Source organism: Athene cunicularia (genome assembly GCF_003259725.1).
Source record: "Athene cunicularia isolate RWA chromosome 2 unlocalized genomic scaffold, athCun1 chr2_part1, whole genome shotgun sequence".
Taxonomy (NCBI): Eukaryota; Metazoa; Chordata; class Aves; order Strigiformes; family Strigidae; genus Athene; species Athene cunicularia.
The window spans coordinates 114130760-114157709 of NW_020799095.1; the positions used below are offsets into that span (position 1 = coordinate 114130760).

At 39.2% G+C, this 26950-nt stretch overlaps 1 protein-coding gene across 1 annotated transcript in view; it reads right to left on the reverse strand.

The window, feature by feature from the left end:
* The window catches only part of CA8 (carbonic anhydrase 8), a gene marked incomplete at its 5' end in the record, with an annotated part of 52000 nt that extends 25190 nt beyond the window's left edge, over positions 1 to 26810 (reverse strand). Inside the window, 3 exons of the mRNA XM_026841464.1 lie at positions 564 to 626; positions 22559 to 22683; positions 26597 to 26810. Coding sequence (XP_026697265.1) covers positions 564 to 626; positions 22559 to 22683; positions 26597 to 26810 — 402 coding nt within the window. The remainder of the gene's footprint in view (positions 1 to 563; positions 627 to 22558; positions 22684 to 26596) is intronic.
* Between the last annotated feature and the right edge of the window lie 140 nt (positions 26811 to 26950).

Sequence of the window (26950 nt, forward strand, 5' to 3'; positions counted from 1 at the left end):
GAAACAGAAAAATTGAAGTAACTTGCTCAAGGCCATTTAAGACAGCACCAACATTCTGGAGAGCACTCATATGTCCTCAGTCCTGCTAGGATTATTATCTGTCCTTCAGGATACCCACACATAATCCACCTGACAAGACAGCATTGTGGTTTTGCTGATTTCCCACTGCAAGTTAATACGGGTGCTCTATCTATTCTTTTCCTGTACAAATTAAAACCTGTTAAATGTAGAGATACTGCCGCTTGTGTTCACTAAGCATATTGTAGTGCCTGAATTCACACTGACTCCATGATAAATCACTGAAAAAGCAGTATTTGCAATCAGTTATTGGTATAGGAGATCAAACTTTCTGGCCATCAGAAAAGGAAGTAATTACAAAGACTGTATATTATCTGAATACTGTAAAATGCTGAGGTTCTGATACAGGCCATCAAGAGATGGCTTCCACACATGGTTTTACTACAGACACATCTGAAATCCTTCTCTTGGCTTCATATAGACCATTCTCTCACTTACTGTCTCTCTGGTCAGTGAAGGAAGCATTTCTTCAAACAATGCCTTACCTTATACTGGATGTCCTGGAGAATTTCAGTTACAGCCTTTAGGCCTACATGCTCTTTTCCTATCTGAAATACAGCAAGCAGAGATGAATTTCAGTGTTTTGCTATTCCAGAAACTGTGAGGCAAGACAGAAGTCAACCAGAACAGTAAATTCTGTAGTTGTTTTTAGTTAAGCTACACAACCTTGAGTTAACCACATATACCGACACATGGCAACTCCAAACAATTAAATCACTATAAAGCCACCAGTCAGAAGTAAATGAGGTGTAAATAACTTTAAAGCAGAGGCAGAAACTCACAGAACAAGAGTCACAGTTAAGTTTGGCAAGTTTTGATTAATCCTGTCTTGCAGTATATACTGCATGTGGAGTCAAAATCACACTGCATTATGGCATATAAATGCGAAGGATACGGTTTGACCTTACCACTTCTTGTCAGAAAAGTACACAGAAAGGAACAGAGTGAACAATCACGACAAACACTTTTTGAACGTGTTCCCACAGTGCTGTAAATCTGGCCCAAGGTACCTCTGAAGCTTGGGGGATTTCTTTCCTGTCTTCAGAGTGCAGAATGGCAGATCCCCTCCCTCACAGCATCTCTGGGATCCTGCTGGCAAAAGCCAGGCTCCCAGCAGCCTGCAGCACTGACTTTACCAAATGCCTTTAAAGCACAGAAGATGGGGCTTTCAAAAGGAACCCATTGCTGAAATAAGAGATTCTTATGTTCTATGAACATTGTTCGTTGTTCGTTCTGCATGCCCATTTCAGCTGCTTCTCATCTAAATCACCCATTCTAGGACCATAGCTTTTCCCTTCAGAACAATATTGTGAAAACAGGAAGACAGAATGGCCTTCCACTTGATTTCTTTGCCAACATGTACACATACAAGGTGAGAAGTGAGCATGAGTAAGAGAACGAGAGAGATAGACCCTGAAAAATTTGTTTGCTTTTTGTTTCTCTTGCATAGAACGGCACAGTACTCTCTGGAAGGAAACTAACGAATGTCAACAAAAGGTACTTTGTTATTTCTAGGAATTTAAGATGATTTTCTTTTGTTTCAGAATGGGATTTCAATTTAAAACCTTCAAGTGCATAAAAGATATCAAAAACCCTTCAAAGGCACTGTTTCTAAATTAGTAAGCACGAAGGACTGTCAAATCAGTGAAAAGATTCTCACTGACCTCAAAGAGATGTGTTTGAGAACTGTGGTGCAAAACTATTATACTTCCGAGCCTTCAACAGGAAAAAAATGGTCACCAAATTTCATCTCCCTGTTTCTTTATTAAACAGCATAAATACTATTTTTCCTTGGCCAATTGTAATTATATGATGCCTTTCTTGGCTAATGAAAAAGCCCTGTGGAATGCTTAAGAACTCTGATGAAGGTGAGAGACCAGAAATGGAGAATGTATCATTGAAGTTTCAGACTTATTTAAGAACTTATAACTTTCTAACTAACTCAAAGGTTACCTCTGCTGGAATTAGAAGGTGACTTACATAAGCAATTATCACACAGCCCTCTAGGATACAAAACTGAAGACTTTCTAACTTCCATTTTTAGCAGTTCTCTCTGAGTATTGGAGCTGTAACCAATGTACCTTTAAATTCAAACAGAGGTAAAGCTCAAAGGCACTCATAAACTCATTATGAAATACAATAAATTAATATCACTGTGAAAGAAAATCCATTTGATCTAAGCACAAACTCTAACCCTCTTCCTCCAAACCCATTTAAATAAGAAGTTGCCATTTCTTGTGAGGAGGATGAGAATCTGGTGTTGGAGGACTAAAACTGAAAATCTTCTTTATAGGGTGCAGCCCCTGAAAAACATTCAACAGCAATTGGATTATGGGGTTAACTTCCCAGCTTGCATTACACCTTCCCGACAGCAAGCTTTAAGCCTCTTCATTACAGGCTTTTCTGAGGGTCTGTGGTAAGACTTGTTCCACTCTGTCTGGCATCTCTGAAGAAGTAATATGACCCCACCTCACATGTGTCCTGTGTGAAGTAACACACTCGTCCATCCCTGTGTTCAGAAAAGCACAACCCTACTACCAGTGTTCAGCTGTGCCAATGAATTAGTAGGATTTTTCCCTCTTTTCTCCTCTCCTCTGTGTATTTCTCCTCTCCTCTGTGTATTTCCTCAACCTCAACAGCAAGCCTGGCCAGGAATGGAGAAAAACACATTACAGAGACAGTGAAACACTTGTTACCTCCTGATAGCCCTCATTCTGCCCTCAGAGGAATGGAGATTGGATGTCTGCTCATAGATGGAGTCACAGAGAGATGGCCAACTATGGATTATCTCCTCTTTAACTAGCATAATTCCAATATCCTGTTTAAAATATAATTACTTAGTACATACACAGAAGACATGACTGAGAAGTATCTTTTGAATGGAATACCAGCAGTCATACATTGTTTTATTTTATGAAATCATTAAAAATGAAAGAAAATGGAAAGGAACTCATTTTCCTCAAATGATAGTGCATGGTAATAAGTGCAACACAGGAAACTTACCTGCACAAACAAAGCAATAATAGCTATGCCGTGCTTCTTCCCTACTGCCTCATCAATGCTGCTGTATAGTGTGGAGTTCCAGTGCATTAGATGAAGCTAAAACAAAGCAGTGAAAATAGATCAATAGAGAAATACGTTTTGTAATAAAAAAACACCAACACTTAAGGTCAATTAACAAAATCTCAGCACGTGTGTATGCATGCATGAATATACATATGTGTATGCCTATGGCTGTGCATGTATATATAAGTGGATTCTTATTATAAACATCAGGAATCCCAAGAGAAAAAAAAAAAAAAAAAGGTCAGCTGCAGAGAAAGTGATGTATAGCCAGTTACCAAATATCTACAACAAAGGTGTGAATAACTGTCCTAATAACGCTAATGATGATTTACCAACCCACTCACTTTGAATACTGAAATAACGTCAGCTCATTAAACCCACCAATGTTGCCTCTCAGCCAGACAGCTCTCTTCCAAGGCAGAAGTATTATTATGGACATAGGCTGTCCAAACACATGTTTGACTGGCTGACTGTACTATCTTAATGTCACTTGCCTCACATCTCACCCCTCAAGATGAGTCACTCAAATGTCAGGAGTAAGAGTAGGCGAAGTGATTTCAGGAAAGGTTAAACATAAAATGACTGGAGGACCACCTTAGGGACAGCAGTGAAAGGGATGCTAAAGAGTAAAATATGAGCCCTCAGCTGCCTTATTCTATAAGGTAGCAAGGCCTGTAGGAGTTAATGCATGAATACATGTCAGGAAGCAGTCACTAGATGGTGAACATGAAGTCTGTTCTGGTGAGGTGTCACAGCACGACTTGGGAAGTGGTGTTTGAGAAAAGTGCTGGAAGACAGACTAGCAGGTGGCTGAAAAGGGAGGGAGGAAGGGGAGGGAGGGAGAGGAAAGAGGAGGGCGGGAAGGAAGATAGGGGTAAGAGGGGAAAGAGAAAAGTGCTGGAAAACAGACTGACCATTGGAAAGAGAGAAAGGAGAGAGAGGGAAAGGGAGGGAGGGAAGAAGGAAGGAAGAGCAGAAAGGCGGAAGGCAGGCAGGCAGGAAGGACGGAAGGCAGGAAGGACGGAAGGCAGGAAGGAAGGCAGGAAGGAAGGCAGGCAGGAAGGAAGGCAGGCAGGCAGGCAGGAAGGCAGGAAGGCAGGAAGGAAGGAAGGAAGGAAGGAAGGAAGGAAGGAAGGAAGGAAGAGCACTATCTACTGAGAGGTAATATGCATTTCAAACATGAGTGTTTTAGCACTAATGCTGAAATGTAATCTCTGTGGCTGGGTCTGATAACATTGCAGAGCTTCAACATCCTAAGCACATCTGCTTTGAAATTTATCTGCTATCAACTTTTGCACATTTCACATAGATAAAACAGCTAAAATAATATAAACTCTTAGATTTAATTCCCATTGTAAAATCGTGATCAGTGTTTTGCTCAGTCATGTGTCTAAGAAGTTAAAATGTCTGTTCTCTAACATTGTTTCTATCATCAGCAAAATTAGCTTTTAAAACAGATAGTGTATCTTCTTATTTTGTGTTTTATTTCTGCACAGTAAGAGCCTCTGTGAAATGCTTATTGTCCCTTAGTCAACAGAAGTTCACACGGGCATCTCAGCATTTCAGAAGACCAGTTCCTCAAGCAATCACTCTCCCTTTATTCCATCTCCCATGAGAATTCTGGGCATTACTCTTGATATTCGTCATTTCAAAAGTCAATATAAAATTTTAAGTGAACATATTCTAAATAAAATTAAATTCCAAATTATCATACAAATAATTCTATTCAGGCTGATCAAAGGCATCTGCTATGTTAAAACATGAAAGCTTTTTCTTAAAAAAAATACAATAATTCATTTCACATGATAACACTAATACAAATGTACTTGCTCACAGCTACAAAACTTCTAGACATACAAATGTTCCCTGTTAGAACTAAGCTATCTATTGTCCATGGATTTACTTCGTGTCACGTATTTTATCATCTACAAAAATCTTTGTTACACATTTGATTTGCTTTTAAAGGAATAAAACCACAGGATCAAATAATGAGATTTCAGTCTCCAAAGTTCATGTTGGCAGACACAGAACTGTCCCCACTCAAGATAAAAGTCAAAGCTCGCCGAGTCGAGCCTGGCGTTTGCAGCAGCTACCCACTAGAGGGGGCCCACGGAGTCCCACGAGCCTCACCAAAATCTTGACGTTAAGAAGGAAACGCGAAAGAAAAAGGTTGGGGTGACTGCAGTCGAGATGGCAATGTCCTTGGTGCGGCAGGAACAGGGCTGCATGGCACCACGACTCGGTTGGTTGGAAATGTCAAAGCAAGCTTGTCCTTTGCTGGCTGGAACAATAGCACTGAGGGTGATCGCCAAATGTAAAGAGACCATGACTTTGACTGTGTCAACAGGCGGATCTTGGCTAAAGCTGCCATGGCATTCAGCAGTGTGTTATGCTCCTTTGGAGGTGAAGTCTGATCTGACATTCGTCTCCATTCTGACAACAGAGGGTTTTTTCTGAAGATTTGAAAGGAATATGCTGAGCCTCAGCGAGAGGAAAATGAGCAAGCGCTTCAGACTGTACCAGCAATGATCCCAGTTCATGCAGAAAGTGTTGTCCCATCCTGGGCAGCAGGCTCATCCAGGCAGAGGCATCCCTATGATAAGGCTATATATCAGCTAGAAAAATTACACCAAAACTTCTGTTTAATACTAAAAAACACTGAAGTCTAGAATTAGTCTGTGCAGCAGCATAAGCAGCCTGACAGGAAGACATGCTGCAAATACACTTAGCTGCTGTATGAAAGGGGAACCACAGTGCACAGCTCCCTGCAGCTGGAACTGTTTTACAAGGAAAATACCTCCTGGCAGCACCTATTCCCACATCTCCAGGGATCATGAGGAGAGTAAGTTAAGTACTTATTAGCTACACATTTTAAGAGTATCTTTAGGTCTCTGCACCCCCTCTGGGCCTCATTCCTTTACAGCAGCTCAATAGCAGTCAGGATGGTCTACTAAAAAAAAAATCCCAAACATAACACAAAGACAAAAAAGGGATGTACTTAAGGCTAATGTAGACACCCCTAAACTAAGTTCAGATTTAGTAATCAATGTTACTAAAGGCACTGAAGTAGGCAGTTAGCACTTTCTGGTCCAAAGGTTTCTGTAACTTTGAGGTTTTGCTCAAAGATGTTTAAAATACATAGTAGGCTCCTTGGAACAAGAATCATCATTTTGTACTAGATTGCTAAAGCCCAAGGTAGAATGGATTTCTGGCCTGTGTTTAAGGTGCTACTGTGTTACTTCCTTAGAGATGGCCAAAATTACAGTGGATTAGAGATCCATTTTTAACACAGGAGGTTGTAAACTTGGTGTCATAACATTGTGGTGTCAAATAGTATCAGCAGGTTCATAAATGGATTAGACAAATTATGGGCAAGTCCAAAAACAGACACTAAGGAGAACAGGTGGAGATGCCACCTCTAGCACTCCTAGTCCTACAATGGTAGATGACTGGGGTGTACAACAAAAGGTGATCAGGCTCATGTGCTCTCCCTACATAGCAGCCCTTGCTGACACTGCTAAAGAAGCACACTGGATAGACCAATGTCCTGAGCCAGCAGTGTATTTATTATGTTCCCATGTTCTGAATCAAGGTGATATTTGGAATAGCTATTCACAGAAAAGGTTCTATCATTAGGGATTTGCAAACTGAAATAAGACAAGCAACCTAATGGAAAATAATAACTAATACCATAATATTTCTTAACAACAGGCCAACAGGCCTCACACTTTTTGCTCTAACTCTGATAAGCACATGCATGCACACTGAAATAAATAAATGGGTGTTGACATGCACTTAAATAAATGGTAATCAAATCAAATTAATTCTTCTACAGAGCAGGGAAAATGTAGCTCAGATGGAGGCTGGGTAAATACCTGAAAAAGTGATTCAGAAAGGGAAATATTAGCAAGGCCTGAGTGTTTGTAGCAAAGTGTTGCTTTCAAATCATGGTTGATCCCATGTACTTGGGTGGTTTTCTGGAGCTGCTCTGCCCTTTGTTTGCTCTTTTTTTATTTGTAATATGACATCAGATGAAAACATCAGATAATCATTTAGAAAACAAGATGGCAAAAGACTAAAAAAAATTACAAAATTTGAACTCTAGAGAATATAGTCCACAAACAACATGGCCTGAAACTCTTGTTAATATTTATGGGAAGCAGATGTGCACATAAGAAAGACCCCAGGGCTTTTACAAACCTTGAAACTGCCAAGGTAACGCCCATGCACAGTGACAACTTCATACCCATGCATCTGTATCTTACAAGTAGCAATAGCTTATTAATGTTCGTATTCTGGTAACCTTCAGTTTTATATTGATTTGAGACAGCTATATAAAAAGTGCATACTCACAAGGGGTGCCAGTCTCCAATATGAACACAGCCATGTGTTTTTTTCTTCAATAATCAGCTGCAGCATATTGGCAGCTTACCATTGTGTGGTTTTCAGAGTACAAACAAGCTACACGTGTCAGTATGGCAGGAGAGGCTCTGCTCAACTTGTTAGCTGATGTTTTGAGACTCAGTAGTTATGATGGTTCCATACAACCAAAAATGAGTCAGCTATGTAGTTACTGATTATTGGTGGATGACCTAGCATGCCTGACAGTATATTTTTAGAAAATAATCAGAAAGCTGTGAGAAACTCCTTAGCACTCACAAAAATATATTTTTTTCTTGCATAAAAAAAATAATTTGGAGCCTTTTAAAATTCCAGATGTAAATGAAAGAATTGTATCTTAAAATCTGATAAACTGAAAACTCATGAAGGCAAATGATAATAAAGTGCTGATAAAGTTGATTTGTTCTGTAAAGAGCTGGAGAGACTCTCCTTCACAGGAAAGTTTAAGAAATTATTCTAGGTAGCAGAGCAAACCCCACAGAAGGATTATTCTGTATGGAACACATGCTAAGAATCTTCCCCATTTGCACCCAGTCCCTATTCCACCAAAACCCTACTGATCCCAGCCCTACTGTTCTTGTTTAGGAAAAGCTGACACTGACATTAACAAGGGGACTGTCTCAAATCAAGATTTTCTCAAAATTCAGTAAGGACCTGAGATTCTGGCTTTAAAATCAATAAAGAAATTAAAACCCTCCACTTAAATCCATTCCTTTTTCTACCACAGAAACACCTTTTATATCAATACAAAAAGAAAAGGCCTGGGATGGTAGATGTTTTACACAGATTCCCTGGGATGGCAGATTCTGGCAAGAATCAGGGTCACTGTATATGACCTAGCACATTTATCAGTTCTGTAAGCCAGTTTCAATAAAAAACAGTCACAAAAACATGTACATTTTCCCCTGTCTGGGGCACTGTCTGCTCTGTGGAAATCTGCAGGGTCCTAAGCTCACTGAGAACAAAACCAATCTTTTAAGCTCTGTTGCTGACCTTACTTTATACCCAGCTCACACATAAAAACATATAATGACAGGGTAATTTGTGTTGGAAATGGCCTCTGAAGTTCAACCTCCTCCTTCCCCCATTCACAGCAGCACCAACTTCAAAGGTAGCTACTAATTCAAAGTCAGATCAGGTTGCTTAGAGCCTTGTTGGACTAAGTTTTGCATATCTCCAGTGATGGAGATCCCACAACCTCTCTGGGTAACTTGTTCTGTGTTTGACCTCCTCCATAGTGAAGAATTTTTTCTCCTTGTACCTAATCAGAATCTCTCTTGTTGCAGCCTGTGTCCCTTGCCTCTCACCCTTACACACTCCCCAGGTGTCTCTGCTCAGGAGCCCAGGCACGAATTGTCCATGACTGCCAGAGTGATGCCTCTTGACTGACTCCTGAATGACGCCTCTTTCTCAGATCCTCTCACTCATCCACCTATGTGAATGACCTCACCTAAGCTTACTCTCACCTAAGCTTACCCGACTCTTGCAATGACAAGAAAGCTGCTACTAGCTCTGTCCCTTGCTGAGACATGCTCGTGTGCCTCTGTCACTCAAATGCCAGATCAAATATGAGACAGGTTCATTCCTCATAGAAAATAAACTATGAAGTAAATTACAGCTCATCTTTTGTTACGACGTATCTGATTAATGGTAAGGGGAGAAGAAGGACTCTGCACCAACATTTTCACACTCTCGTATAACCTTAATGTTACAAATTTTCTATAAACCTGCACAATATGGAATAACTTGCTACCATAAAAAGGAGTTCATATACTATAACTGCTTTCTTTATGACTACATATTGCTAAACCACTGAAACCCTCATTTATTACTGGAAACCCTTTAAAACACTGTTCAATGTGCAGTGTTTCCACTGGCTAAGCCAGGCAGTTTGGAACAAGGCACCAAGCCCACACCCCACTGGAGTCAAGGGGAAACATGACAACAGCAGAACTCCTGACCTCCCTGAACCAGGTCCTACAGGGGACTTATGCCTGATAGCTGGGATAGCTGGGACTTATGCCTCACCGCTGAGGCAGCAGCAGGGAACATGAAGCACCTGCCTAGCCTAGCTGTAGGTCTTGCCTCAACCTAATTGGCAACCATAGCATATATCACAAGAGGTTGTGACATGGAGGATCCTCCTGCTCTACGCACAGTAGAAGACCATCATTTTTAAGTAATTCCTCTTCAGATCTACATGTTAAACTCTGAGAACATTAGACTGTGAAGCTATTGTCACTAGGCTTGCTAGAACCTATGCTTCTTTGCAGTTGCTCACTGTACTGTTTTCATTCTCTACCCTCTTACTCTTTACTAAGAAGCTAATTATTACAAAAGCTTCTTTCTTCAGTACATGCTGCATCATGTGTAAGTTAATCTTCTGGAAATCTTTGTTTCTTGGTCAGAACTAGGTTATACAGCTATTTCTTGTTAACTATGCAACTAGCAATGACAAGGTCCAGAAAAGTCTGTTTAGTCTTGTAGTATTACAGAGCAAGAGGCATCTAAGGATGACAGATGTTACTGCTCTCACATCTTCCCAACTTTTATTTCAATTCATATAGGCTGTAACTCAAAAGAGTAATAGGTGAATACTGCATCATCACATCTTAATCAGAGTTGCATCTAAAACATGTTAGTCTGGAAATCTTGAGCATATTGCTTTTCGTCATATTTCTGTCACTGCTGAGAAGGAGAGTTGAGCTGAATCTCTGTTTTGATTCCACGCAAATGCCATCTCAGGGATGAATCTATACCCTTAAGGTAAATTAAAGCAGCTTTAGAGCTGCTCTGTTAAAGATTGTAGAGTTAAGAACTGTTCTCCTGGACTCACCCAAGTTTGTTAGAGATCAGTATATTCCAATATGCTATTCACAACATGCCATAAAAGCTGAGTGAACAGTACAACTAGGAAACTCTGGCTACCTAACTAGGGTCAGCAAAAATCCTTTTTCCTGGTTTGAGAGGGATGAAATGGAGCTGAGGATTTCAGTAATAATGGAAGGCAACACAGCCTAGTCATACAACAATGATGTGCAATTTCAAGAATGCAAATATTGCATAAACTTCACAGGAAGACAAAATGTGAAAAAATTGTGTCTTGCTTTTACACACCTGAACAAGAATTTATGAGTTGATACTTGACTTGGCACTGAATTGTTTCAGGAAGCAATTGAGTAAGCTGCTGGCAGTGACCATAACATACAGTAATTAAGTTCCAAATCCTCAAAAGGGGACCAAAACAAGGATATGACCAGGGCACACAGCTTCAAGAAAAGTGATTAAAAAAATAGAAAGTTAGTTATTAACAGCCTGAAGGAGAGGTTTAGGAAATTAAAGTTAATGGAATTAATACAGAGGCTGTTTCAAATTGTCTTAGGAGAAGCAGGAGTACATGTACCTACTCCATGCCATGAAAAAAGAAACAAAAACCCCTAAAGTAACAAAGCCAGCATGGTTAAACATTAAAGTTCAGTCAAGGTAAATATGCTTCTTTTGAAAATGCCAATGCAAACGAAAGCAAATTACTAGATCATGAACTCTGGGCAAAATCAAGAAGAAGAAGAGGATGAGGAAGTTGCCAAGGGAGTTAGATTATTAATCAGTGTACTTGGTTTATGCTTGTAGACTTGAATTTTTCAATGCTTCTGTTGTGGATAGGTGCCAAAATGCCACTGAATTTCAGTAGAAATTGAATATTCTTTAAAATTTCATACACAGATCATTGTCATAAAATAATGACATAAAGAGAACTGCCTATCTTTGAAAGCAACATTAATTTCAGCACTAAGAGAGACAAGCTGAAAGCAGCGCCAAGAAATACAGATGACAACACTGTTAGCGTTAAAAACCTCCTGATTAATATAACACAGGAGAAGGGAAAGCACAGCTTCTGCTGAACTTCTGCTTGTTACAATTTACTGAAATCATTAAAGATATAGCAGGTCTAGTGTGTGGGTTAACCATCATGCTCCAAGTATGTACAGAACAAGATGACATTCCCTGAACAAAGAAGTCTGTAATCTAGTATCAGAGAAATTAGGTGCAGACAAATCAAGTTGAAGCAGAGTACAAGGTATCCTGAACACAGTGTTTAAACAAACAACTTTGCAGTCACAGTGTGATATTCTATATGTCTCAGGTCAAAAGGTAAATTCACAGCTAAAACATGCAGGACAAATGCTTGATTGGGACATCAGCGTAGACCAGAATCCTTGCTGAGTGGTGCTCTCCTCTCAATGATGGAACAGTAACATGGCTGTAAATAAAATTATTTTAGTTGGATCATAAAAGGAAGGGTTGCAAAGACATCTTCTGAAATCTATTCTCTTTCCAAAAAGCCAGCCAAGCAACGGCAAAAGTAGCCTAGGCAATTGTGTGGCATAACCTTAGGTATGCCACTGAAAATGTAAGGAATAGTGGGACTACTGAAATACACTTGTGCTAAAGAAGTATCTACACTGGTAAGCCATACTAACAAAAAGTAATAAAAACATGGCAACAGCTAATATTAAACAGGAATCTGTGTTCCCTTTGAACAGTCTAATCACATGCAGTAGCCTCATGTCATGTAAGACAAAGAACTACTGGTCTATTGAAAAAATGAAATTAACAGCAAGAAGTGCTGATGAAAGGCTCAAAAGACTACAGCTATGAACAGTAAGCTAAAAAGAAAAGTAATGGGAACCATAACAAATCCAACTGAGTGCTCTTCTTTCTGTTCTGGCAAAATAAGCCAAAAGGTTAAAAAAAAAAAAAAAAAAAAAAAAAAAAAAAAAAAAAAAAAAGACTCTTAATTTTAAAATAATTTAAAAAAGGAAAACCAGATCAAATCTTGTGTCCCTCTTCTAACCAGAGATGGACTAATGCTTCAGCGAGAGGCTTCATTTCCACTGTATACAAGGTCAGGAAACAGGAAGGGGACACAAGGAAGATGATACAAAGCCAAACACCGCAGCAGTTCTCTCAGCCCTCACAAGTGGGCAAGACACAGGCATAAACTACCTTTATGGTTAATGCAACTAAAACACCAATGTCTACCAATCTTAAGTTTCTGTGAGGGACACCAATCTGCAGAAAGCTTTGCAAACCCCACCTAGACCCCTTTTATTCATGCCTTTTAGATCAAGACACCTCCTCATTTGCCTACAGAAGCTGCTGACACATAACATGAGCTTTGCCTGTTTCTTAGGAAAATCAACTGGCAAAACATTGCAAGGGTATAGGGGAAACTGAGGATGATGTAATTTATAATTTGTGTGTATTTATTATTTCTTCCCATTTGAAAGCACAAACATTGCTTATTTCTACTGGCATGAACAGAAGATGAAAAGAGAACAGGAATTAATCAAAAATTAACATTTTTCCAACTGCAATAAAAGTATACAGGCTAAGAAAAGGAAGGAAAAAGACAAAATACCCTTGTTTCTAGATTGCTGACTTGCGGTATCAACCTAACCAGTAAGAAAATGCAAACCTACACAGTTATTACTGTCAGATTCATAGGTCAGGCTCTTCACTGTGCCAAGTTTCTGCTCAGTGTGTGAGGCAAGGAGCACTACAGAACAGGTTATTGTTCCCTGATACTAGGTCCGGCCCTGGCAAACATGTAGGCTGAGGTGCCCTGGGTCTGCCCTTACCTATGCTATCAGGAATGGGCCTTTCTTTTTCCTTCCCTTCAACTATGAAGGCCAGGAAGGAAAAAGCAAGAATTTCAGTACAGGACTCTCCAGCCTGCTTTTACTCTGGATTCTTGCCAACCTGAGTGGGTGTATGTGTATGTCTGCATGTGCTTTTATAGCTCCACTGTTAGAAAGAGTGAAGCTTGGAAAACTGGCCCTTGATGAATAGTTGATGATATTACAGACTAGCAATGCCATCAAGAAGACAGAAAACACAAAATGCTATGGGTTAAGTATTTAATACTGGAAGTGTTATTTATATGACTAAGCATTTAATATAAGCATGTCCAATTCCACAGAGTGTTGGCTACAATCTGTTGTCTTGGATTTAAAAACAGACTGTTCATATGTAAGAAGGATTTAAATCACTGATTTAATTTTCAACAATCGATTCTCTAATGAGGACAGAATAAAAAAAAAAATCCTTCCCTGCTAATTTACTAAGTTTTATTAAGAACTGATCTGAATCCCACAGTTCTGTGTTTCAAAGCTAAGGGTCTCTCTAAAGAGATGAGAATCTGCAGCTTGTATATTATCTTCTTAAGACATAATCCTGACAGTTCTCCAGTGAGCAGTTGCTCTTCCACACTATATTCTTCTAGGATTCAGCCAGTTTTTTTCCTGTAATGTTGGCTAAGCTTCCACTGAAATAATAAAGATGCCTTGTTATGCATCTCCAACAGTTTTCTGTTGAATTGCAAGTTTGCAGATTGCATAATGGTGTTAATACTTTTCTCCTCTCCCATAGCTCCATAAATTTCCCAAATTTTGTTAAACTTTTAACTGTTTCCCAGTCCAGTTCATTACGTGGCTTAATGCTGTCACAGCAAGAAGGCAGGAATGATCGGTGAGGCTAATTGACAACTGTCCTATCTGTGAATTAGGGCATCAGATAACCCTGTGGTTAAACTGCTGAACTGAGATTTGCAACCTAAGTTAGATATTTTGGTACTACAGTGTCTAAAAGTCTTACTAGAATTCAAGCATCTAGGATCAGTTCTCTGTTGATTCTGAAAAAGACATCATGTGTGACCACAGCCAATTTCATCCCTTTGACTTGTCTTCTACTGGTTCGTTGGCAATAGCAGAACTTTTCTCCCTCTCACTGACGTTTTAAAGATTACACTATTTGTGCTTGTGAAGCACTCAGGCATGACAGCAAATACTTGTGGAAGCCTTCAACAGCTTTCAGCTCTTAGATGATCTGCAAGTTTCATCCTTTACCTCTTAAGAGTCATGTGTGCACCATTAGCACAAACACCACAAAGTTTTGAGTTTAGCATCAGAAAGCTATTCTCTCTCGGAGTTTTCACTCATGCACTGGGGCCAACCTAGGAACTGGACCTGACTCAAGCATGTCGCAAGGAAAACAACAAAATCAAGAATCTCCTTTCCCAGCTTCTTCCATAAGTAACAGGTCTTAGAAAAAACATTTAGGCCTAGTGATTAGGGCAAAGTGCCAAGGAAAACCAAACAGGAGAACTAAGGCACCAGGAAGCTGAAGCAAGATGCGAGCAGAGTGCCAGCAATGATCATGGCAGAAATTGGAAAATTATGCACAACTGAACCAAACCATGTCAAGAACACACAGCCAAGAAAAATGGCAAGGAAAAGACATGAGCAGCCATCTCAATGCACTCAAACCTGGGTTTAAATCCTCTTTGAAAGTCCCATCTTCTAAGTGACTACACAAGCTCTTCTCCCATAGCAGAGAGAAAACATAAGTAGCCACCTTGATAGAGCTGGGAACGGGGTTTGCAATTAGGGATGTCATGACAGCAGCCTCTATATCCATGAGTACAAGCACTGTCAGCAAGGCATTTGTGTAAGTAAAGTAAGTAGAAGGCAAAGCTGTCATTCTGCTCAAGGAGTGGAAAAGATTCACATCTTTTTAAAAAGTATCAGAGGCTATATTGTTTCCACCGCAGAAAGAGATTTCTACTAGCCATTTATTTAAGGTTACTTGCTTGCCTCCACAAGGATGCAGTGCCATCAAACCTGTTACTACAGGCTGCAACTCAACATTGCATCTTATCCCAATACAACTGCAAGAAAATTTGGTGCAAAATGTCTATTACAGACAAAGCACAAAGACTGTCTGCAGCTTCTGGCAGTACTAAATCAATAAGGTCAGGTAAAACGGAACTTACCCAAGAGGGCTCCCCTCTTGAGTCACTCATTTTCTTCTCATTCTCATTTCCTTCACCCAACTTCTCTCCACCTGCAACATTTCTCCTTAGAAGAGTTCTTCCTATTCTGGTAGGTCATTTGCAGTTTGGACCATTTATTTCTTAAAAGAATACTGAATTTCTCCATCCTGGTAGAAGTTATAAATCACAGACTATTGCAACTGCCACCTAAAAGAATTTTAGGTGTATATGAGCCACAAAGCTTCTCCACACACAACTGGCTGTAAATAAGATAACTCTTAAAAGAGAGACAAAAATATAAAGAAGCTTCAGTATAAACTGTTAATGCCACTCGTCTTTGACCTGGTGTCTGGCAGCTTGTACATCTTCCAAAATCCAATAAATAAATTGCAGATTTTGCAGAGAAGGTAAATCACATTTGCTACCTCTGAAGATGTGTACTGTTCTTCCACAGAGATTAACTGAGCATCTCTCAGGCAATAGCCAAGCTAGAAGCGTGTTTGTGCTAGCACATCAGCCCATTTTTGCACCTGCTTTCACAAATCTGTAATACAAAGCACATAAATGCATTTCCTAAGAAATTCAAACTAAATGTGACTGAGCAAAACAAGGGCCAATCGGAGCTCATATTGACAAATTACCTAGAAACAAAGTATACTTCAGAGACTGCATGTGCCTATTTAGGTCAAATTAACCCTCAACCACAATAAAAATATAATACTGAAAGACCTTAGCAACTAGCAATCTCAAGAGTCATAAGCTGCTCACGTGTGCTTTTACAATGACTGTAATTTTGTTTTTATCTTGTTGCTGGATTTCTGTTTTCCAGTATACTGGGAAGGGACAAAGACCTCCCAGCTTTGTACCACTACAAACAAACCAAACAGAAGTCACATCAATTAGGAGACCACAGGGTGTACAGTACATAGAAAAATGCAGAAAAATACTTAAACACCTGCACATATGGGGCTAGGACCTCACATAATACAATTCACCAACAACCCTGGAATTGCTGCTAGGACCAATTTTGCATATGAAGCGCTGTGTAAAGCTAAGTATTATTGTTATGTTCATAGATGGCATCTACATAATGTGTAAAAAATTGTTTATGCATAAATCATTGTCAATTTGGAAAACAAAACTGAAAACATCTGCTTAGATATTAACTTGATTTTCCTGTGTTTTTCTACAATTCTGTCCTCAAAAATTAGATAATGTGCAATGGGCATATCTATTTAAACTATTATTAATCTGTTATACATAACCTGCCAAGGATACAGGGATTACATGAATGTCATCATTTTCATATAAGACACACTGTTTTAATCATGGCTCACAGTATTCATCTGCAATGACCCAAAAATTTAGAAAATCATCCAAGCCTTTTAGTAACAAGTTAATTTTCTACCAGAAAATCTGGATAATTCCTGAGCAGAGTTCCAGACCTCAGCACGAAGCTATGTAAACCCTTCGGGAATATGTTCTTTTTGCCTCCTCTTAAATTCACAACTGCCTAAGCAAGATATTTGTCATTGATAGGTCTTATGCTGCCAAAGTGAGCAGAATGTATTAATTTTTTTTACACAAGCAGGTAATCAATGCAGTCAGATAAGGCAACAGGATTTACTCCTTGGTTTTAAATTTTTTATTCTAGGGTTTATGACTGGGATCATAGTCCCATTAAAGCTACTGGCAAAAATCCACAGATATCAGAAATGAGCTCACACGTTAGAAACTACTGTCATTACGGATTAAATCCTGTTTGCCATCCACACCTACTCAGTCTCTCTGCAGTTCTTAAGTCTCTGCGTAAAGAAGGAGAAACATGCTTGCATGCACAATATCTCCCAGGCCTTCTATTACAATTACAAATATTCTTTTATTTTTGTAACCCAATAAGCTAATAAGAAACTGATTAAAACAGGCGGCAAGATTAAATAACATTGGTAAAGATTATTAAAAAGTTGGCAAAGAATAAATTTCCATGTTGAAAGCATGATACCTCCTCTCAAGAAAAGCCAGAAAGCGGATGCACAGTGTGCAAGTATCTGATTTCAGAGTTGGGCACAGAGAAATCCCCACACCAAAGACTGTAAAGACTTGAGTAGGTAAGTGTAATGTTGACAGCCTAACCTGAAGCCCTAAAGCTGTAAGCCTGTTTAATGAGGTCCTTAGGCAGGTACCATTTCACATGAACAAATGAAAACTTAATGGTTTAAACAGATCAAGGGTAGGATGTTTTTTGCATTAACTTCACTGCAGTAGGTATTTCAGTAAGTCTAAATAGTCTACAGAATGAATTAGTCTGCTCTATTACTACACAACAGAAAGGAACATCTTTTTTTCCCTGTACAGAACTGATTCTGGTCCCTCAGGCAACTGGATTTTCTTCTGTTCCACTCAAAAACTGTAGGACAGACAATAATACAGCTTTTAATCTTCCTGCACACCTTGGTAACACTTTTAAAATTCTTTTCTGCCAATCCTCTTCCACTGAGAACTTTCACATGGTTCACAGCTAATATAATCCTACATTTTAAAGAGGATGGATTACAGAGAATTATCCTCCTGTATATTAAAAGCGGTGAAAGGAACCTTTTTATTTTCTCAGACACAGTTTCAGAGCAGCGGCCTGGAAACAACTGTCCCCTTATAGTCAGATTGTTCCTTTGGTCACACCACCGCTTGAGTAACTAGCACTTAGGGATAAGGTGTAGTTGGGAACTGTCAGTGTTAGGTTAATGGTTGTACTAGATGATTTTCAAGGTCTTTTCTAACCTTGATGATTCTGTGATTCTGTAACTAAGAGACGCATTGAAGGCATAATTTTCCTTGTTTTCCTTCTTTTCAGAAGCAGTGAAAACTTTTTTTTTCTTTCCATAAAACAGCATTCATGCCATCATATGGTTCACTTTCTACTGCTGTCTTTCCTGTCTTTTTTGACTGTAAACTGATTCAGCCTAGCACTACAGTATGTTGTGTTTATATAGATATTGGGTATGATAGACTCCATTTCTAGCTGCCCCTACCTTAACTTTGTTAACAACAAAAATAAATAGCAGTAATTTGCTATTCCTGTTCCCTTCTATCTCCCTGTTAAACATCAATGATAAGGGAGAAAATCAGAGTTTCACTAGATCTTCATTTGTTCTTCTTCCTTCTCCAATCCATACTCTTGTCATGAATGAGAGGAATAAAGATGTCAAATAGTTCCTCTCTTTCTTACACCTAAATCAGGCTCAGGTAAGTCACATATATAGGTGTGGATTTTACTGCTCTGTAGAAATGTGTACTGTAAAGCGCAAACTAATCTTTGGTACCCTGTTCCATTTGCTGGCAAGAAACAGCCTCTCAGTGTTCAGAACATGACTACATATTTAGCACAGGTGGTGGCCAAAGTTACTTTGGCCAAAAGACAAAGCAACACCGTTTACGTGCAGTAGCAGTACCTGGTGAGAAAGATTTCTGGAGAAAGCTGCATAAATGTCTCCTTCCAATTTCTGGCCAAAAGACAAGAATGGCCTTCATGCTCTTGTTTTAATGGAACAGAGAGCAGAGTATTGTACTGATATGCACAGCCATCTGGTTTTCCTTTGTTTAAAAAGACATGTTACAGTATTCACCTTTGACAACTATTTATTGTTTTGTCCTGCTTTCCTGACTGATTGCTAACACAGATGTTTTGGTGAAAATGGTAAACACTGGCGTATTACTGTCAATATTCTTGTTTCTTCAGTCAAGGAAGGATCGAAAAAACACCTTTGCTGAACTTCACATAATAATAAAAATAACAACAACCTCAGCCTCCAAACCACATGAACAAAGCTTTTCAATAGTGTAAATTATTTCAAGAAGCTGCTGCAGCTGTTCCATAAGCTAAGTAGTCTAACTCATTTCACCATGAACCTATATATCCTAACCGCATGCAAAGGCCGCAGCTGTCTAGTAAGAAATAATAGATATTTGCACTGACACACATGGGATATTACCCAACTAATTCAGGATATTGCCCAATATCCTGTATTAAAGGTATCAAAGGTGAAGAGACTAAGGAAGTAACTGAAGAGTGCTCTTCCAAACTTTGAAAAATAACACTCTTTTTTAGAGTCATCCTTTACGATGATCATTACACTGATAATCTGAAGCTGTTCCACAACTATTTGGTCCAATGTAATAAAACAAAGCCTTACAGTCTTCAGTCCTAAAAAATCAGACTGCTGCTCCAGTCAAAAACCAGTCTGAAATAGTCATCTCAGATAGATCTCTTCAAACTCAAAGTTGGTTTCTGTAGAACTGCTCAGGTTTTGTAACAGTGCAATGGAATATATAATCTGGGCCTAGTTTGTTGTGTTATTAATGTACCCCCTTAAACAAAGCACTTATGTATTCACACTACCACTCGTCCCTTTGACCTGTCTTCCTCCCACAAAGAGAGGAGAATTTAAAATCCTTACCATTTGCTTTGTAAATCATTTCTAGTTTCTTAGGAAAATATCCTACCAGATTTGCTCCACTGGCAGAAGATCAAAATTTATACACTTGGTGCTCAACACATTTCTAGGCATGCATTTGTGCAAAAACAACTGCCAGCTTGTTTTGTATTAGTACAGGACGAAAGCATAAACTACACCAGACTGCTTGTATATAGCCAAAATAGGCACCCATCGCCATTTTTGTTCAGTAACTAACAAAACCAGTGAAAATCAAGCCCAATATGCATTCAGAATATGGTGATTTCCAACAACTGTGTAAACCAATGCTAATGTTAAAAGGTAAGAAAATAGTATTTCCTGGTCTCTTGATCAAAAAAAAAAAAAATAAAAAATTTGATGAGGCCATCCCTGGACTGGAAATAGAAAATCTTCCACTGTGGAGTCTCAGGTGTACTAATTCATAAACATTTATAGTCATCACAAGCACCTGTTCTATTATTGCTCAAGTATAATATTTGATTTAGACAATTTGAGATGGAGTTAATATAGCAGCTCTTTGTGCATATAGCAGAAGGAAATACAGCTCATCTGTCAAACAAACTGCCCTGCACTTTCTTGCAACATGGGGCAGAAGATGATGAACTGGCTCAGCCAATACACCTGCGTGCAACTGACCTTGGATGCCACAAGCTATGCTGTCATTTTCTGCCAGAAGAATTAATCTGCATCAGGATCTGTTTGCAAAATCAAACATTGACACTGTATTTAAAGTGTATTATGAGTAATTTTTTGTCTGCTATAGAATTTTTGTATCCGTAATTATTTCTTGGAGATCAGGGTCTTCCTGAAAGCTGCTCAGATGCAAGAGACAGCATAACACCACCTTGCTCACCTCCACAGGTGATGTTGTTCAACTGTGCTAGAATTCTGTTTGTGCAGCTGCTGTGCTGCTTTTCAAGTAGGTGAAGAATGAAATCCCTTCATCACTAAGTTTGTTGTTTTGTATCTCTGGGTAAAGTATATTTTTCTCTGGACTGATCTGGAATTGAGAATGCTGGGGTTTCTGAAGATTGACTGTTGCCACATACCACCAAGGCTGTTTGCAAAGTGATCCTAATTAAAGGAGATCCTGATAGATTCCCAAGTACAGTTCTTGACATAATTCACATCAATATTTCTTGATCACCACATGCTGGATCAGCCCTAAGGAAAAGCACTAAGCAGAGCTGTTTCATAAGGAACAAGCTACTTCCTTCCTCAGAGGAACACTGCAGTAACCTGAAGGTTTTACTGCCCATATAAATCATGTTATATTATGCCAGGTAACCAGGATGCAGAGGTGATTCCTCTGCATTCCCTTTGCTTGATGAGTCTTCCCAATTCAAGTAATTCTCCTGCACTGCCAGGCACTGCCTGAAATCAACCTCCAAAGAGGATCTAATGTAGCTTAGGGACATGGCTGAGTGGTGGACTTGGCAGTGCTATGTTTACAGTTGGACTCGATGACCTTAAAGGTCTTTTCTGAACTAAACGATTCTATGATTTTATGATCTGCCTCAACTCAACTTTCAAAGCCCTAATGTGTGACTTTATATATTTTTTGGTATATGTTTTTTTGATGGACCAGTGCAAAATAGCAAACAGCAGAGACCAAAATCTGACCCACAACTCTTAAAGAAATTACCTGAACAACCCTAAGAATTAGACTGATGGTGTAAATCCATCAGGTTTTTACACTTAGCTCTGCAGTAGTTGCTCTAATGCATTTTATATTCTTTTTCATAAGGCAGTTCTGTTCCAGTAGTCTGGCACTCATGAATGTAATGCTACAATAACAAATTTGCTATCACTGAACAACAGGGAGAAAAAGGAAACAGAGTTTCAGGCTCATAAGGGATTATGGTAGATAAGTAAAGCAAAAATAACTCAACTCTGAAAAAGTCTTGAATTTTTTTAACTAAAATAGTGCACAATAGATGAAATAAGAGATGGAAAGCTGAAGTCACCAAACATCGGGGTTGGTATCTGTTAAAACTAGTCTCACAGTCCAGAGTTTAAAGGAATACGCCAAGCCACTCCTTGACAAGTGTAAGCACTGGGACAGTGGGAAGTGAAATAATATAATGAATGGCTGCTGGAGGGCAGGAGAAGTATGTCACATTTTGGGTCACCTAGGAGCCAAAACTGACACCCCATGAATAGCTGACTGATTTTTTTCAATCTGTATTATCACTTTCCTTGTGTTTCATCATTTTGCAATTCATTAAGATATTACAGAACATGCCCAAGAATATCACATAGTCTTCAATTTTCAGGTATCTAAAGCTATTTCATGAGCAAATTGTTCTATGCTTACTCCAAATTTACCTGTTGTTCACCACTGAAATATTTCCAGCGGCTAGTTCTCCCCATCTATAGCTATTAGTCAAGGTGACATAGAAAGTGTCGAAACGACAGATCCTGTTAGAACACTAACATTATTAAGGCAGAAGTTAATAGTTCTGCAAGTTAACTTTATGACCAATTAATCACACAATGTGATGAGTGCTGGAGGCATTCTATTCCAGATGCATATCCTAATTTACCTGAAGTAAAGCACACCTCAACAACATAACTTTGTGGTTGAAATATAAAGCAATAAAATGCTGAGTTAAAAGAAACTCTCCTTTGAACTACCAGGAATTCAGGCTATGAAATAAAATCTTTTGCATTCAGCAGGTATTATGCAATGCAGTGTCACTCTTACCTCCATGGGAAAGGCCTTAAAATTAACTGTGTGTTCAGAACCACGCTGGTTTTCTCTCCCCCAGTGAAATCGAACATCATGTAGCTCAAACTCATGTCCTCGAGGTAATGGCCCCCCTATTAACACTGGGAAAGGAGACAAATGGTAAAGAACCTGGCTTTCAAAGCAGACAAGCCACTGAATATATCCTCCAAACAGAATAAGGATATTGTTGCAAGTTTCTTTATTATCAGTGGTATTAGAGAGGAGAAGAGTAAAGTTGACGAACTTGGCATCTTTACTTTTGAAGTACCACACAGGTACAGAATATGAAGTCAGGCAGTTACAAACAATAGTGAAACTGCTGTCATGCTGCACTCTTTGTTTTATGAGGCAAAACAGCCGGTCATAACACAAAATAAAAGCATTGTACCCTTATTAGTCGGAAGAGTGAATATATTTATTGCTCTTATCAAGACAGTAGCTATGTGCTCTAAACAGATGGTGAGGGTTCTGAATTGAACTGGTGACTACCTCCAACTTGTCCGAATGCTTAATCTCCATCACCTATATTTGCTATGAGTCACAGAAACTGATAGAAAACTTTTGACTGCCAATATTTCACCAGGTAAAGGTGTTCGATCATACACCACCTGTCATGTTTCTGAGATACAGAATGCCTCCATATCCAAATATAATCAAACCTACACACAGCAGAAACAACATACCTCATTTACTTAAAAACAGCTTGTAGGCAGCCATGGCTTTTTTTTTTACTTCAGTTTTTTCAACATCCAGAATTTCTTAAAAGCATCTGTCCACAATTGCAACACACACACACAAAAATTTACATAGCAGCCTGATGCTTTTGCATTAGTAGAGACTTACATCATAAGTAGTAAAGGCAAGCAATTGTACCTTCTGAGTCCAAATCTACTTAGAAATTAATCGGTGGAAACATTTTGCTCAGGGATTTCTGAATCTGCTTCAGATCAAATATTACTCCAAAGCTGTAGGTAACTTCCCACTGAAAACACTGAACACTGGCTTCTAGGCAGGGCTGGATTTCACTTAAGAGCATTCAGTCTTCCCGAGAATCCATTAAATTCTCACTTACTTTTCATAGATTTGAATGAATCTTTTACAATCTCTGATAACTGATAAGGATTATTTAATTGTATAACCTACAAAGTTCCATAATATAAAGTTATTTGTACAGACAAACTAAATGTCCTTAGTTTGGAACACAGGACATAGTGTAATACTAAAACGATTTAGCAACTTAATCATATTGTAACTGTACAAACACAAAAACAAAAGTACAGAACTATAAAAAACCTGAAAGAAAACTAATCGATTATGGTTTTCATAAGTAGTTACATTGCAGAAAAAGGCAAAATATTCAAATTAATCCTCCTTTAATAATTATTCATATCTAAGCTAGCCCTAACTAGGGTTTCTAAAAGGAAATGTCCTAAATTTAGTTATAGATTCAGGTTTTCTTCTTAAACTTGCTTTATCTATATTCTATCTACACCTGTACCCCACAGGGAAAATCTACAAATCTGCTGGACACTGGGGGAAACAACCAATTGAAGTGTTCAAGGAAATCTACTCAAATAAACCCATGATACTCAATTAGTACTATTTCTTAGGAAAATGAAGCATTTTATCTCTTTTAAAATATTGTGCCTGGAGAAAGTGGAACTAGAACAAATGTTCTCTACATGATGTAGTTCTGGGTCTCCAGGAGCTTCAAAGAGTTTATTTCTGAGGCTTAAATTATAACACTGATCCCATGATAAAAGTATTTCAATGCAAGAAGCACGTTTATCTTTCCTTTGCCTTTTATCAAATCTTGATCCTTGTCAATGCATGAAACATGTTTAACTTTGCTTTGCCTTTCAGCAATTTCTGATCCTCATTAGAATATTATTCTGAAACCACCATCCACTGTGCAATCCACTGCTGGCTTAAGAGAAGTCCCTCCGTTAGCAGGATATCCTCTAAAGCATTTTTCAATATACAATTCCATTACACAGTTGGTCATGCTTCTTCCACATAACACATAACATATGTACAACGATCAAACTGGAAGCAGCCTGTGAAAATGTTTGCAATTAAATAATGAGAAGGATTTAGGAATTCCAGATGGACTGCATGTCCTGAATAAAGGATAAAATCAATCACCAGTAATGACAAATTGATTTTTAATATGTCTCTTAATCAGTTTACTTTTTTCCACAAATAAGTTTTTCTTTGACTGTTAATATTACAGTAGATGAGGATCTCTTCCACATTAATTGAACAGAGTTTCAAAAGCATTTAGTGCTCAACAGTTCCCATTAAAATAATCTGGCTAAATGGATTTGTCATCAGAGATCCCCTGTGAGGAAAAGAAGCTGCAGGAGTTTCCGCAATCCCTGAAAACTGGCCAGAATACTAGGTCATACTCAGCTTGTTAACTCTTTTCTCCTCTTGAGGGGATAACAGATGTTTTCTTCCCCCTCCCAAATATGGAAAAATTATCCCATTTATAAATTAAGAATGGGAAATGATGTCACATGAAATCTAAGGAAAAGCTGAAACTAAAGATTTCCTAGATCATAATTCCAAGCCTCAGGCATAAACTTATTCTATTTCACATTTGCTTATATTTCAAGACTCGTCAGTATGGCATCACACTGCCTTCAAGTTTTAAAAGAAGTCTTTCTTTCTCTTAAGTCTTCAATGGTTTTTTGCACATGCTTTTAGGTGTGTTGATTCCATCTTAATTATTGCTACGAAGTAACAAACTGCCCTTGGGAAAGGTAGGGTTGAAGGACTTGCATTCTGGCCTGCAAACGATGATATCGCTTCCAGTCACACTCACATCCTCCACAGAATTCAAGAACCTTCCTCATCCTGCAGAGAGAACTTTACTCCTTGGGAAATGAGCTCTGCTTCTAATGCAGGCAGTAAAACTGGCCGGAAGTACAAAATTTCTATTCTATTGCAAATCTGAAAAGTTCCGTGGAAAGAAAGGTTCTGTGTTGCAATAATACACGGAATTTATCATGGAAAGGAAATTATAAAGGAAAGCATCATTATTAAAATAACAAACCTTTCCTTCTTAAAAATTTCAGTGTCAAACTGAACTGACTCCCTCACTCTCAGTACAGCTGTAGCTACTAGGACTACTGGGATCTCAGAAGGAAACAAAAAGTTGGAATGCCTCATCGTTTGACAATGTTCAGCTGTTTAAATGCCCCCAAAAGCTGTTACTAGCTAAGATTGGTTAGAACAACATGAATGCTCTTCCAAACACATGGGAAGAACTACCACAGTGCTGGAAAGCACAGTGGACTTTTCTCTCCCTACTTTCTTGACAGTTGTCTCCTTCATTCAAAATAGTTTACTCAGATGAAAGGTCTGCATGAGAGACTGCAATTTCACTTAAGTTGGAATTGTTTCTTTTGTTTCTTTTATTATTTGCTTGGGGAGGGGGGGCTGATTCTTGTTTGATGAATGACACGAAAAAATTCTTTCAAGAAATGAGGACTGCTTTGCTACGTGCTCTTCATCACTATTGTAAGCATGTGTAACTGGAGTTTCTCTCTTAAACTGCCCAATTCTGTAGTTAGTATTCAGAACCCACCTCAAATTAAGGAAAAAAGCTCTTTTAACTTACATGGTCTTTGGATCAAGGATAAATTTTGCCAGCTGTACAAAATAGTTTGGCATCACACTGTCTAATAAGCTATAGGCTGGACTGCTCCTGAACGCAGACAGCAGTCAGTGCTGGTGAACTGGATGACACCACCACAAGAGGAAACTGTGGACCTGCTGTGAAGCAATCTGATTGACCACTCACTTTGGCATTGACACTTGCAGCTCCCATTGCAAAGCTTGCTCCTTATTCCTACCAGAGTCAACAGCAACACTCTCACCGGCGGCAGTCGATGCCGAGCGAGCACAACTGCTCGCTGCCGGGAGCAGCTGCTGTGCCTACGCTCCGGGATACGCGTGCAGGGCAACGCAAGCTTTAGGGGGGAAAGCAAGGGCCGTGTTTCAGCATACCTGATTTGGACTTCAGGGCAATCTGAATTGAATGCCCGTCGTTGATCACTTCACAGTCACGACACACTACGTAGTTTGGCGACAAACGCACTTCCAGGAGCGAGGGGTCGTACTTAGCTTCTCTCGAGTTCAAGTTAATAGGCGACTGGTACTCGCCGTTAGCATCAGGGAAAATCAGCCCCCACTCCACTCCTGAGACACAGGGGGAGAGCCGTCACGGGGACACCCGGCACCCTGCGCTGCGCCGCGGCTCCCCGGGCCACCCAGACCCTCCCCCGGCGCTCACGGGCCGCCTCCCCCGGCCGCGGGAAGCGGGGGGCTGCAGCTCCGCGGCGCCCATTTAGGCCACATCCA